This window comes from Equus przewalskii, chromosome 26, assembly GCF_037783145.1.
Source record: "Equus przewalskii isolate Varuska chromosome 26, EquPr2, whole genome shotgun sequence".
Classification (NCBI taxonomy): Eukaryota; Metazoa; Chordata; class Mammalia; order Perissodactyla; family Equidae; genus Equus; species Equus przewalskii.
The window spans coordinates 1,803,239-1,817,697 of NC_091856.1; the positions used below are offsets into that span (position 1 = coordinate 1,803,239).

Consider the following 14,459-nt stretch of genomic DNA (forward strand, 5'->3'; position numbering starts at 1 on the left):
AACACGAGAACGGTGACTACTAGCGACTTCTCTGCAGATCAATTGTAGGAAACAACGTAAGAAAGTTGAGCTATGTGGGAACTTGTCCCCGCCACCTGGAAAATCTCCCTGTGCCCCGCGGGGGGCTACCCCAGTTCGAGCACCAAAGGCTTCAGTCACCCCTCAGCAGCCCGAGGCCGCCTGGCCCTCCCAGCCCGCAGCCAGGCCTCGCAGCTCCTAGGCGACCGAGCGCCGCCGCCCGCCCCCCCCGCCCCTTCCGGCCCGGGAGGTTTGATTCCTTGGCGGGCGGAAGCGGCCAGAACGCGGCGGTCGGAAAGGTTGGCAGGCGTCCTCCGCGCTCGCCGCTTGGCCCCGGACGGCAGGCCGCCGCCTCAGTCCTCCTGCCCGGCCCCCGCGCTCCGCCCTCAGGTCAGTGGCCCCCCGCGGGAGCCGCCGAGTCCGGGCGGCCGCCGCCTCAGTCCTCGGGCCCGGCTCCTGCGCTCCGCCCTCGGGTCGGTGGTCCCCGCTGGAGCAGCCGGGTCCGGCGGGCCGCCGCCTCAGTCCTCGGCCCGGCCCCCGCGCTCCGCCTTCGGGTCGGTGGTCCCCGCGGGAGCCGCCGGGTCCGGGCGGGGTGGCGCGGGGGCGGCGGCGCGGGCCCCTGGCCTGGGTCCCAGGCGACTGAGAATTTCACCGGAGCCCCGCCGTGGAGCCCGTTCCCCGGATAAGCTCGTCCCCCTTCCGACGCCCGGTCCGCTCCGCTGGTCCCCGGCTCAGGGTTACCATGGGGACCGCAGGCGGAGCGACTGACCACGCAGGCTCGGCCGGGAGGACCCCCTCGGCGTCTGCAGGACCCGGGCTCCGCGGACCAACTTCAGAGCAGGCTCGGAAGTTCCTTCTCTTGAACGGCGAAGTCTCCGGGGGCGGCCCTGTAGAAAAGGACACGCGTTACCACCCGCTTCTCAGAGTCCACATCCTTGCCGTCCCTTCGCCCCAGAGTGGGTTAGAGGCCACGCTAGAGGGGTTCAGGCACCGCGTGCTGTGGCAGTGAGAGGAGCAGCTGCTCCGGGAAACGCGTGGGGACGGGGGCCTCCCGGAGCAGGGCGTGCGGGGAGCGGCAGGCTCGAGCGCTCTGGGAGGGACGCGCTTGAGCTTTGCCTTCGGCGTCTCTGGTGGCGCAGTGGGGGAGGCGGGGCGGGATGTCAGGGGCCTGCAGGTTGCTTGGAGGCCAGCGTTCCTAACGTTGTGTTGGCATTTTGGTTTCTGGGTCCCACGTTCTGTGGGAGAAGTCAGAAAAGCCCTTACTGCACCTTCGTGGGCTCCTTTCACCCGTGGATCTGTCCACCCCGTGTGTCTCCTGTGGACCAAGGAGATGGGCAGGTCGTCCCTTAATGCCTTTAGGAAGGAATGCCTCTTGGTTGGTGCTCCCAGAAGCCTTTGCAAGGGAGCAGGACAGCATGTTAATTAAATGTATTACAAGGCCACATTATAAGCCGTCTGCCTTCTGCTTCTCATTTGAAATTTCCCCGCATCCATGTCTTTCCAAGCTCACTAGATAAGATAAATGTATTACTAGATAAGATAAATGTACTACATAGCAGGTAATAGCATAATGCTGTTAGTAAGAAATACTGTTAGTAAGAACATGTCCCCGATTTGTTGCTATCCTATAAAATTTAGTGGTAAACCTTCTCTTATTGTCTAGACAATTCCTTGTTTCCTCAGGGGAGTTCAAGATCCCAATTCTATGGCTCCCAATTCTTCTGTTTAGTTACGCTCAGGGGGTCCTTCACGTGTCTGATTGGGGTCTAGTTTCCCTCATTATCCACAGTGGAGAGGCTGCCGTCCACACTGACTGATCGTATACCTCCTTTAGCAGCTACAAGTTGGGTTATTCCAATCACATCTTTCTTGTGTTCTATATTTCCAAACCCTGGAGGATAAACAGGGCACTTAATCTTTAGAACCAGCTTCACATCCACAAATTTAAAACCGAGTAAAATCTGTTATTATTCTAGCAGTTTGCAATGCGAACACCAGTTTTCTTGTACAGTAGCAAGTACGATGTTCCCGATTCAATAGATATAATCTAGGCCCACATTGGTGTTACTCACCCAAGACATGGTGTAATTGAGGGATGGGGGTAGATAGAGAAAATGGCGAAGTTGATGCATGGTTTGAGCTCTGCTAGTTGACCAGAGGTCTGGATCTGGAAGTTCAAAGCTCATTTGGGAGAAATCTATCAAGAAGTTAATTATAATACTCTTAGATCCCTCATCTGGGGGAGTGAATTCCAACATTACACAAACTGCTCTCTCTGAGTGTGGCAATTTAAAATAGCCCAGTCCTTTGTGTGAAATTCAGATGTGTGCAATGGTGGCGATTAGGATTCTTGCATTTCCTGAGGCCTACTTCTTTCCCTTTGTCCATTTCCATCTCACGGTTTGTAAACTTTGGTCTCTGTGCTCCTCTTCAGCCTCTGTGTTCTGAGTACCCTAGTACTGCATTAGTTGGGGCTGTGCTCTCTGATGAACCTGATGGCCTACGTCCATAGCAGGCAACTTTCCAAACATTTATAGACTGACATTCCACTATTTCCAGTCTCCTGCTCTTTCTCTTCCCCCTCATCAAGATCCCAAAGATTTCTTAGTCGTGTGCTGACCTCTGTACCTTTACTGTTGTTATTGCCTGTTTTGAAATTTCTTAGTCCTGTGATTCCTGTCTGGTGAGGGTGTGCTTTCACTGCATTCCCACGTTTGCCCCGCTGACAAATGCCCTTGAAGAGATTTCCGAGTTAGTGCTGCTGCTAAGGAGATTTCTCCTCCTGTGCCTCAGGTGCCCGGTGAGAATAAGTATGTCCTCTGTGGTGTCTCCTTGCCTGGAGGAACTTTTGTCACTCCAGTGAAAGCAGAACTGTTTCATTTTATACCACCAGCTTTCCCTCAGCAGCAGGCCTGACTGTTTCTTCCCTTTGCCTACCCAATTCATGCAGGCTCAACAAGAATAAAAGCTCATACTTTTTATTAAGTTGATCCAGTGCCATCTCTTTTTGGGAAATGGCTAATATTGTTTATTGGATCGGAATGTCTTTTGCTCATCATGTTTATCTTTCTAGCTTTTTCGGCTTCGACATTGAGATTAAAACCATTTTTTCTTTAAAGCTGATTTTTTTCTTGAGTTTTGATATTTTTGCTTCCAAAGCTTCTGTTCACTGACACATTGTTAGTGGCTTTTTACTTGCTGATGGAGCTTTACCTTTCATCTCCAAGTAAAATGATTCATGGAATCAGAGTGCTTTAGGTATTTTAAAAGGACATTTAAAAAAATACCCTTTGTGGCTCTTGGGCTTTTGATAATTTCATTCATTGTTTTATCCACCTCAATATAAGATGATCCATCCTTGCTGTAGTCAGGACCTACCCTGTGACTGTCTTTTCCTTTATAAACTCACCACACCCCTGACATTGCACTCACGCTCCAGGTCTTCCAAAGGCATGACCATGGTTAAAGCTTTGTAACATGCCGATCACTCTGTTCTGGATGAGGAGAGGATGAAGAACAGAGAACTTAAAGGTAGGGAACATGGTGCTGGCCACCTGTCCATCCCAGGTCCGTCATTGGGCTTGTGGGGCTCTCTGTTGGTGAAAGAGAAAGGAGACTGTCTGGCTCTAGAAATGACCACTAGCACCGGGTCTCTACTACCGAGAGGCAGTGATCAAGATGCATGAGCTTTGCCCTTTCCAGTGGGGACCTTGCTTCCCAAGTCCCAGTGGTTATGCGTGTACTCACCTAAGTGTTAGAGAAAATGGGGTCCCGGGATCCTGAACCCTGTGCTGCCATAGCTAGTCCACTGCTAGGTCACCAAGGGAGATTTGTGCACAAGGGACAGGCCAGGCAAAGGAAGAGTTCCTCACCAGCTGTATCTTGGCCTCAAACCTCTTTTTTCCAGAGCCCTGGTGTGCTGTGCTGGACCATATGGGAGATTCTGTGTGTCTGACTCAGTGACCTCCACTTGCTTGGGACCCTTTGGTTCCTGCTTGGCTTTCTAAGGGGTGTGGGGGCCTCTCTTCCCAGGGTTGAGATCCCAAGTCCTGTCCTTCCATACCAGCCTCTGGGAAGAAAAAACCCGTAGAGCAACCATTTCTGTACCGGTTCAGAGCGCTTTCACCACAGGTCTACCTATAAAGAAAGCTCCACTTTGCAGCACCTAAACTCAGTCCCTATGACTTGACCTATCTATGAGTACTTTTAGAAAATTTATTTAGAAATCTGCTTCCCAGAAACTTTCTTTTACTAAAACTGGACATGCAGAAGTTTTTAATTTTAATGTTTAATGTGTTAATTTTTTATGATTAGCATTTTCTGTTTCTATTTAAAAGATATTCTTCTATCCTGAAATTATGACAAAATTCTTTCAAAGTTTTAAAGGTTTATCTTTCGTATTTGTCTTTACTTGATCTGGAATTTATTTTTGTGTATGATATGAATAATCAGTTTTTCTTTCATATAGCTAATCAGTTTTTCCAGTATCATTTATATGCCTGAGATTTACTTATATTTGCAATTACAAGAACGGAAGAGATAACCTCATAATTGTTCCTTTTTAGATCATGTACTATTTCTGTTTTACAGGTTCTTTTTTAATTTTGAATAAACTTCCAGGAGGACTATGAAAGATTATGATGAACTTCTCAAATACTATGAATTATATGAAACTATTGGGACAGGTAATTGTTATTTTTTCCTTGGAGGCAGAGATCAAGTCTTTGAGAGTAAAGTGTATTTGGACAGTCATAAGCTTTTTAGTCTAACCCATGTAGTTTTAAAATTCTTGAACCTACTTTAGTAAAAAAAAGAAAGTGGAGCAAGAGAGTAGAGAGTAGGAGAGGCTTTGTTGGTCATTTGATTTAGAATAAAAATCACTGAAGGGTTTTGAGCCAAGGAGTGATCTGACCTTTGTTTTTAAGGGTCAGTCTGACTGCTTGGTTGTGAAAAGATGGGGAGGAGGAGGGCAAGGGCTGAAGCAGAGAGTGTGAGGAGGGTATTGCAATAATTCAGGGCAGTGATGCTGGAGATGAGGGTGACTTGGATGAGAGCGATAGTAGTGAAGGTTGTGAAGGGGTGGCATTCTGTATACAGACAGACACACATACAACATGTGTGTGTGAATTTTAATTTATTTATTGAGGTGTAACCCATAGTAAAATATGCAGAGTGCACTAATCTTTTTTTTTCCCCTCTGTACTACTTTTTTTTTTATTGTAGTAAAATATACATAACATAAAATTTGTCATTTCAACCATTGTTTTTAATTTTATTGAGGTCATATTGGCTTATAACATTGTGTAATTTCAGGTGTAAATCATTATATATCAGCTTCGATATAGACTGCATCATGCTCACCACAGGTAGTCTAGTTTTTATCTGTCACCATACACATGTGCCCTTTTACCCCTTTTGCCCACCCCTCAAACCCTTACCCTCAGGTAACCACTAATCTGTTCTCTTTATCCATGTGTTTATCTTCCACATGTGAGTGAAATCATATGGTGTTTGTCTTTCTCTGTCTGGCTTATTTTGCTTAACATACTACCCTCAGGGTCCATCCATGTTGTTGCAGATGGGACGATTTTGTCTTCTTTATGGCCAAGTAGTATTCCATTCTATATATATATATACCACATCTTTATCCAGTCATCAGTACATGGGCACTTGGGTTCCTTCCATGTCTTGGCTATTGTGAATAATGCTGCAATGAACATAGGGGTGCATAGAATTCTTTGTATTGTTGATTTCATGTTATTTGGATAAATACGTGGTAGTGGAATAGCTGGATCACATGGTATTTCTATTTTTAATTTTTTGAGTCTCCATACTGTTTTCTATAATGGCTGTATGAGCATTCCAACCAGCAATGCATGAGGGTTCCCTTTTCTCCAAATCTGCTCCCAACACTTATTATTTCTTGTCTTGTTAATATAGCCATTCTGACGGGTGTGAGGTGATCTCTCATTGTAGTTTTGATTTGCATTTCTCTAATAATTGGTGATGTTGAATGGTTTTCATGTGCTTGTTGGCCATTTGTGTACCTTTGGAAAAATGTCTATTCAGATCTTCTGCCCATTTTTTTGATTGAGCTGTTTTTTTTTTTGTTGTTGAGTTGTATGAATTCTTTATATATTTTGAAAATTAATCCCTTGTCAGATATATGATTTGCAAATATTTTCTCCCAGTTGATGGATTGTCTTTTCATTTTGGTCATGATTTCCTTTGCCTTGCAAAAGCTTTTTAGTCTGATGTAGTCTCATTTGTTTATATTTTCTTTTGTTTCCCTTGCCTGAGTAGATATGGTATTTGAAAAGATGCTGTGAAGACCGATATCAAAGAGTGTACTATCAATATTTTCTTCTAGGAGTTTTATCATTTCAGGTCTTACATTCAAGTCTTTAATCCATTTTGAGTTAATTTTTGTGTATGGTGTAAGATAATGGTCTACTTTTATTCTTTTGCAAGTGGCTGTCCAGTTTCACAGCACCATTTATTGAAGAGACTTTCCTTTCTCCATTGTATGTTCTTGGCTCCTTTGTCAAAGATTAGCTTTCCGTAAATGTGTGGCTTTATTTCTGGGCTTTCAGTTCTGTTCCATTGATCTGTGTGTATCTTGTTGTGCTAGTACCATGCTGTTTTGATTTTACCTTGGTTTTGTAGTTCTTTTTTTCTCAGGATTGCTTTGGCTATTCTGGGTTTTGTTTTCCCCTATAAATTTTAGGATTCTTTGTTCTATTTCTGTGAAGAATGTTGTTGGGATCCTGATTGGGATTGCATTGAATCTGTAGATTGCTTTAGGTAATATGGACAGTTTAACTATGATTGTTTTTCCAATCCATGAGAATGGAATATCTTTCCATTTCTTTATGTCTTCTTTGATTTCTTTAAATAATGTCTTAGAGTTTTCAGTGTATAAGTCTTTCACCTCCTTGGTTAAATTTATTCCTAGATATTTTGTTCTTTTTGTTGTGATTGCAAATGAGATTGTATTTTTGACTTCTCTTTCTGTTAGTTTGTTATTAGTGTATAGAAATGCAACTACTTGTGTGTGTTGATTTTGTATCCTGCAACTTTGCTGTAGTTGATTATTTCTAATAGCTTTCTGTTGGATTCTTTAGGGTTTTCTGGATATGGAATCATGTCGTCTGCAAACAGTCAGAGATTTACTTCTTTCTTTCCAATTTGGATACCTTTTATTTCTTTTTCTTGCCTAATTGCATTGGCCAAAACCTCCAGTACTGTGTTAAATAGGAGTGGTGACAGTGGGCACCCTTGTCTTGTTGCTGTTCTCAGAGGGATGACTTTCAGTTTTTCCCCATTGAGTATGATGTTGGCTGTGGATTTGTCATATATGACCCTTATTATGTTGAGGTACTTGCTTTCTATACCCATTTTTATTCAGAGTTTTTATCATAAATGGATGTTGGATCTTGTCAAGTGCTCTCTCCGCATCTATTGAGATGAGCATGTGATTTTCACTCCTCATTTTGTTAATGTGGTGTATCACATTGATTGATTTGCAGATGTTGAATCATCCCTGTGTCCCTAGTATAAATCCCACTTCATCCTGGTGTATGATCCTTTTAATATATTGCTCTATTTGTCTGCCAATATTTTGCTGAGATTTTTGCATCTATGTTCATCAGTGATGTTAGCCTGTAATTTTCCTTCTTTGTGTTGTCCTTGTCTGGTTTCAGTATCAAGGTAATGTTGGCCTCATAGAATGAGTTAGGAAGTATCTCTTCTTGTTCAATTTTTTGGGATAGTTTGAGAAGGATAGGTATTAAATCTTCTTTGACTGTTTGGTAGAATTCTCCAGAGAAGCCATCTTTTCCTGGACTTTTGTTTTTTGGGAGGTATTTGATTGCTGTTTCAATCTCTTTACTTGTGATTGGTCTATTCAGATTCTCTATTTTTTCTTGATTCACTTTTGGGAGTTTATAGAGTCTAAGAATTGATCCATTTCTTCTAGGTTGTCCAATTTGTTGGCCTCTAGTTTATATAGTATTCTTTTATAATCCTTTGTATTTCTGTGGTATCTGTTGTAATTTCTCCTCTTTCATTTCTAATTTTATTTGTTTGAGCCTTCTCTCTTTTTTCTTTAGTGAATCTAGCTAAGGTTTTGTCAATTTTATCTGTCTTCTCAAAGAACCAACTCTTAGTTTCATTGATCCTTTCTATTGTTTCTTTATTCTCTATTTCATTTATTTCTGCTCTAATTTTTATTATTTCCCTCCTTCTGCTGACTTTGGGCTTTGTTTGTTCTTTTTCTATTTCTGTTAGGTGTAGTTTAACATTACTTGTTTCAGATTTTTCTTTGTTGAGGTAGCCCTGCAGTGCTATAAATTTTCCTTTTAGGATTTCTTTTGCTGTATCCTATAAGAGTTGATATGTTGTGATCTCATTCTCATTTGTCTTCAGGTATTTTTTGATTTCACCTTTGATTTTTTTGTTGATCCACTGGTTGTTCAGTAGCATGTTATTTAGTCTCCATCTGTGACTTTCCCAGCGTTTTCTTGTAGTTGCTTTCTAGCTTCATAGTATTGTGGTTGGAAAAGATGCTTGATATGATTTCAATTTTCTTAACTTTATTGAGGCTTTCCTTGTTTCCCAACATATGACCTATCTTTGAGAATGTTCCATGTGCACTTGAGAAGAATGTGTCTTCCACTGTTTGGGGATGGAATGTTCTACATGTATCTATTAAGTCCATCTGGTCTAGTATTTTATTTAAGGCCACTGTTTCCTTGTTGACTTTTTGTCTGGGTGATTTATCCATTGATGTAAGTGGGGTGTTTAGGTCCCCTACTATTATGATGTTGCTGTCAGTTTCTCTCTTTAGGTCTGTTAATAATTGCTTTATATACTTTGGTGCTTCTGTGTTAGGTATATATATATATATATTCATAAGTGTTATGTCCTCTTGGTGGATTGTCCTTTTATCGTTATTATCTGCCCCTCTTTGTCTCTCATTGTCTTTTTTATCTTGAAGTCAGCTTTGTCTGATATAAGTATGACAACACCTGCTTTCCTTTTTGTTTTTTGGTGAGGAAGATTGGCCCTGAGCTAACATCTGTTGCCAATCTTTTCCTTTCCTTTTTCTGCTTTATTTCCCCAAGTCCCCCCAGTACATAGTTGTATATCCCAGTTGCAGGTCCCTCTAGTTGTGGCATGTGGGATGCTGCCTCATCGTGGCCTGAGGAGCAGTGCCATGTCCTTGCCCAGGATCCCAACCAGCAAAAACCCTGGGCCGCCACAGCAGAGTGCACGAACTTAACCACTCGGCCACGGGGCGGGCCTCAAGAGTGCACTAATCTTGATGGTGTTTTACATGCATGTACATCCCTATCTTCCCTGCTCAGATCAGAACATAGAACATTTCCTTCCATTTCCTGCCTCCTTTCCCCCAAGATTACCATTGACAAATTTTGAAGACAGAGCCGATGGGATTTGTTGATGGGTTGGATATGGGGTGTGAGACAAAAGGGACGGGCTAAGGGTGACTCCTGGCTTTTTGGCCTGAGCACCTGGGAAAATGGAGTAGCCATTTACTGAGATGGGGAAGACCATGGGAGGGACTACCAGGAGCTTCTTTGTAGAAATACTCAGTTGGAGATTTCTTTTAGATACCTAAGTGTGGACATTTATCCAGCTTTTGATTTCAGTTTTGAAACATAATTGCTTATCTTCACAGTTTTAAAACTGAATGGAAGTTTCATATTATTTGTTTTTTGTCTCTGTACTTTATAGTGTGTTCTTGCAATGTTAATTATAAAGCAAATTTCTAAAGAATGAATTCTATTTTTCTACTTCCTCCTTACAAAATTAGAGATATACTATCATGGTGAAAAAAAAACATCTTGGCTAGACATTGGATGAGAGAGTATAGGGTTATGGCTGACACTTTGGAAGCAACAGGAAGAAAGAGCCACAAACTTCCAGGAAGATAGGGGTCAATGGAGCCTTTTAAAAGTGTGTGGAAAAGTATTTGTCTCTGAGTCCTCAGTTTGCTTGGATGATGGTATTTAGGTTAGTCTTGCTTATCTCTTCATAATACATTTTCCTGTACTTAGGTGGCTTTGCAAAGGTCAAACTTGCCTGCCATATCCTCACTGGAGAAATGGTTGCTATAAAAATCATGGATAAGAATGCACTAGGGGTAAGTTCAAAATTATTTTTTAAATATTTATATGTTGGTATTGTGAATTAAAATCCAACTTTGCTCTAATGTTCTAGTTAACTGCTGTTTTATTTGAATAATATTTCTGTAGCTTTTTAAACATTTTTTAAATTGCCAGTTATATATCTATGGTTTTAAAAAGTCATTTTGGGGCGGGAGTTACTTTGTGCCTGATTTTAACGCAGGGCAGTGGTGCATAGTTGAAGTCTATAGGATCTGTTTTTCTGCAGTTGTTTCATAGTCTTGTAGGTGTCCTGGGTATTAATATTGCATTTCTTTATCCTTTCATGATACACTTACTAAATGTCAATCTATTTTATAGTATAGATAGGTAGGTCAGTCTTATGTCCCAGAATTTTATTCAAAGTGCCCTTAGAAGTTATCAGATGAAATCCTTTTCCTAATCAGCCTCTTTTTTCCTCTACATGAATGCTTCTAGAATTGAGCTACTCATCATCTCCTCAAGCAGCCCGTTCAGTTTGTGATCTTGCCTATAATGTATATAGTTTTTTTTGTTATTTTGTTGAAGGGAAACCTGTATCCTTAGATTGTCTTTTTGGGCCTTTTATACCCTTTCCAGTGTTTGAAGTCATCCCAAGTTGTCTTTTTTTCCTAGTTCTTTCTACCATCCCTCATGTGGTTTGATGTCTTCTTTTCTTTGTGCTGGTCTCCTGCTGAGAATTCACTCTCAGTATGTATCTGTGGCTATTTCTTTTTTTGATGATAAATTTAAAAAATTAAAAAAATCTTTTGTTTTCTAACCAAATATCTCTTAAGTGCTAAAGAAAAATTTTTTTTCTTCTGGATTGAGTTAGCATTATAATTACTAGTAGTATACAATTAAGTAAAACAACACAAACATTTTATAAATGTTAATAATTATCAAACATAAAAAACAATTCACTAAAATGCCTTTTTAAATTAGACACTCTGGACTCTTTTTTGGTCTCCCATGTTGCTGAAATGAGACAGAATTTAACATCACTTGTTACCTTGTTTTTGTTTTTAAGAATGTAAGTGCAGATTAGCATACATAAATAAGTCAAAGGGAATGTAAGGGATTTGTTACAGAAATGTAGCGCAATTCTTTGACCTCCTTCAAAAATATATGCCTCAATCACACAGTGACCTATATTAGAAATTATTTTTAATACTCTATCAACTGGCAGTTCAGGCTCTCTTTTAATATTTTTGTTTTTCAGTACTCAATAATGTATTTAGTTAACTAATAAAAAGGCATTAAAAAACATTTTTTCTTGAGCATTTAAACACTGATTATAAATATGATTAATTTCCTTAAATAGCTTAAGCTTGTTACAACTTTAGTATGACTTAGTCACTTGAATACTTCAAACACTTAAATGGCGAGTGAAATGTGAACTGTTATTACAAAATGTATTACCACACTGATACTCAAAACTTATAACACATCAATAACGTCAATATGATGATGTTAATTCATTATTTCTAAACTTGTTTTTATATTTTCTAATGTTATTATACTTATTTTAATTTCTAGGATTTTAATAATATTTTGATTACTTGAGAAGTTTTGGCCATCAGACTCCCACTTGCCACAAAAAAAGAAGAAACAAAGATTATCATATCAGAATAGTCAAAGTTATGACTGTTTCGTGGTCGAGACCTGATATCTGGTTGCATGGTCATTATAACTGGATCTTGAGACAGTGATTATTAGATTGAGTCTCTTTGTGTTTGTTTTTTTGTTTGTTTGTTTCTTTGGGAGGAAGATTGGCCCTGAGCTAACATCTGTTGCCAATTTTCATCTTTTTGCTTGAGGAAGATTGTCACTGAGCTAACATCTGTGCCAGTCTTCCTCTATTTTATGTGGGATGCTGCCACAGTGTGGCTTGATGAGAGGTGCTATGTCTGCCAGGATCTGAACCTGTGAACCCTGGGCCACTGAAGTGGAGCATGCAAACTTAGCTACTACACCACTGGCCTAACCCCATGTCCCTTTTTATAATAAAATTTTACTTGTTACTTCATGGATATTTGGATTTCTGTCTTTAATATGGATTTGAAAATTTTTTCATCTTGGCTTATCCTCCCCTACAACCAAAATTTTTTTTGTAATTAAGTTTTTTTCCAAGTTTTTATTTAAAACATTTCAAGACCCTAGAAAAGTTGGAAGACTGAGACAGTGAATACCTGCATACCCTTTCACCAACATTCACTGATTTTTAGCTCAGCTTGTTACTTAGGGACACTGCTGAGACCAAAAGTGGTATCCCGGGCATGCACAGAGTAGAGTGTCTGTCATTTTCCTTGTTTGGAATGCTAACCTTCTATAGGAGTCTGAGGTTTTTAATTTTTCTGGATGTTGTACTATTGACCCACATTGAACTTGTCTTTCATAAAACCCTCAGGCCTGTTTTATGTACATACAAATAAGCTGTGTTATGATATTTTTCTGAATTGTTGAACAATTTGTTTTGAAGCTGTTGATCATTTTTGCTGCTCTCTATTAAAGCTGCTGATATATTGATGCTTGGAGCATTTCCCAAATAGGTTTATTGTTCATTCCATATAATGTTTTGTCATAGAGCGATTTGCCCCGGATCAAAACAGAGATCGATGCCCTGAAGAACCTGAGACATCAGCATATATGTCAACTCTACCATGTGCTAGAGACAGCGAACAAAATATTCATGGTTCTTGAGGTTAGTAGTATGTTCCAGAGACCTGAAAGTATTTGGTCACTGTCTTAGTGTTTGTGCTACTATAGGAAACACCACAGACTGGGTGGCTCATGAACAGCAGAAATTTATTTTGCACAGTTCTAGAGCCTGGAAGTCTAAGATAAGTCACCAGCGTGGTCAGGTGAGGGTCCTCTTTCTGGTTCACAGCTGGCACCTTCTGGCTGTGTCCTCACATGGTGTCGGGGACAAGAAATCTCCCTAGATTATCTTTTATAAGAGCACTAATTCCATTCGTGAGTGCTCTGCTCTCATGTCTTAATCATCTCCCAAAACCCCCGCCTCCTAATTCCATCATCTTTGGGGATTAGGACTTCAACATATAAATTTGGGGAGGGGGATGCAAACATTCAGACCATAGTGGTCGCTTTATTAATAGTTAAGAGAAAAGTACATTTCACCTGAAAGATTAGAATGTTTAGTGGCTTACCTGTTTGAATTCTGTCTGTAAGAGTTTAGATCAAGTAAAGATATATAATAAATTGAAGATTCATTGTAAATGTAGTCTTGCTAATATACTTGTAATGGAGTGGTATAGTTTAGTGGATAGAATATGTTAAAATTTTGTTCCTAGAGGGAAGAATCCATTTCGATTTTACATAGTATATTAGTCTAGGGCTGTCATAACAAATTGCCACAAACTTGGTGGCTTAAAACAACAGAATTTAGGGTAAGCCCTGTGGTGTAGTGGTTAAAAGTACAGCGCATTCTGCTTCAGTGGCCTGGTTTCACAGGTTTGGATCCCGGGTGTGGACCTACACCACTTGTCAAGCCATGCTGTGGCAGTGACCCACACACAAAATAGAGGAAGATTGGCACAGATGTTAGCTCAGGGCTAATCTTCCTCAAGCCAAAAAAAAGAAGAAGAAGATTGGCAGCACGTGTTAGCTCAGAGCAAATCTTCCTCACCAAAAAAAACACACCACACAGAAATTTATTGTCTCACAGTTCCGGAGGCTAGAAGCCTGAAACAAAGTGTGGATGAGGTTGTTTCCTTATGGAGAATCTGTTCCATGCCTTTTTCCTAGTTTCTGGGGGTTGCTGGCAATTGTTGGCATTCCTTGGTTTATAGATGTACCACTCCAGTCTCTGCCTCTGTCTTCAGTTGTCAGTTTCTTCTTTGTGTGTCTGTGTCTTTGTCCAAATTTCCCTCTTCAGATAAGGACACAAGTCATTGGATTAGGGCCCACGCTAATCCAGTATGACCTCATTTTGACTGGGTTACATCTACAAAGACCTGATTTACAAATAGGATCACTTTCACTGGTACTGGGTGTTAGCACTGAAACATAGCTTTTTGGGGGACACAGTTCAACCCATAGCCTATAGTTAGCCTTCACTGTATGTGTTATGCAAACCAAACTCTTTCAGGTTTTAACTGCCCTTTTTGGCTTCGAGAGTAAAGTCTTTGGAACTTATATCATTCATCTGGTTTCATTTTCCTTAGTCTCAGGCAGATAATTTCTAACTGCACATCATTTTCACAGATTAGCACTGTTTTAAAAGCACATTTTAAAATTCATGATGCCAAAAAT

General features: G+C 40.7%; 1 protein-coding gene across 2 annotated transcripts in view; it reads left to right on the forward strand.

Moving 5' to 3' along the window:
• The first annotated feature begins 233 nt into the window (after nucleotides 1-233).
• Nucleotides 234-14,459, forward strand: part of MELK (maternal embryonic leucine zipper kinase) — an 88,710-nt gene continuing 74,484 nt past the window's right edge. Inside the window, exons 1-4 of one of the 2 annotated variants that reach the window (XM_070597014.1) lie at nucleotides 234-408; nucleotides 4,609-4,703; nucleotides 10,098-10,183; nucleotides 12,772-12,888. In XM_070597014.1, coding sequence (XP_070453115.1) covers nucleotides 4,646-4,703; nucleotides 10,098-10,183; nucleotides 12,772-12,888 — 261 coding nt within the window. In that variant the 5' untranslated portion in view covers nucleotides 234-408; nucleotides 4,609-4,645. The remainder of the gene's footprint in view (nucleotides 409-4,608; nucleotides 4,704-10,097; nucleotides 10,184-12,771; nucleotides 12,889-14,459) is intronic. The other variant, XM_070597015.1, reaches the window with a different exon arrangement.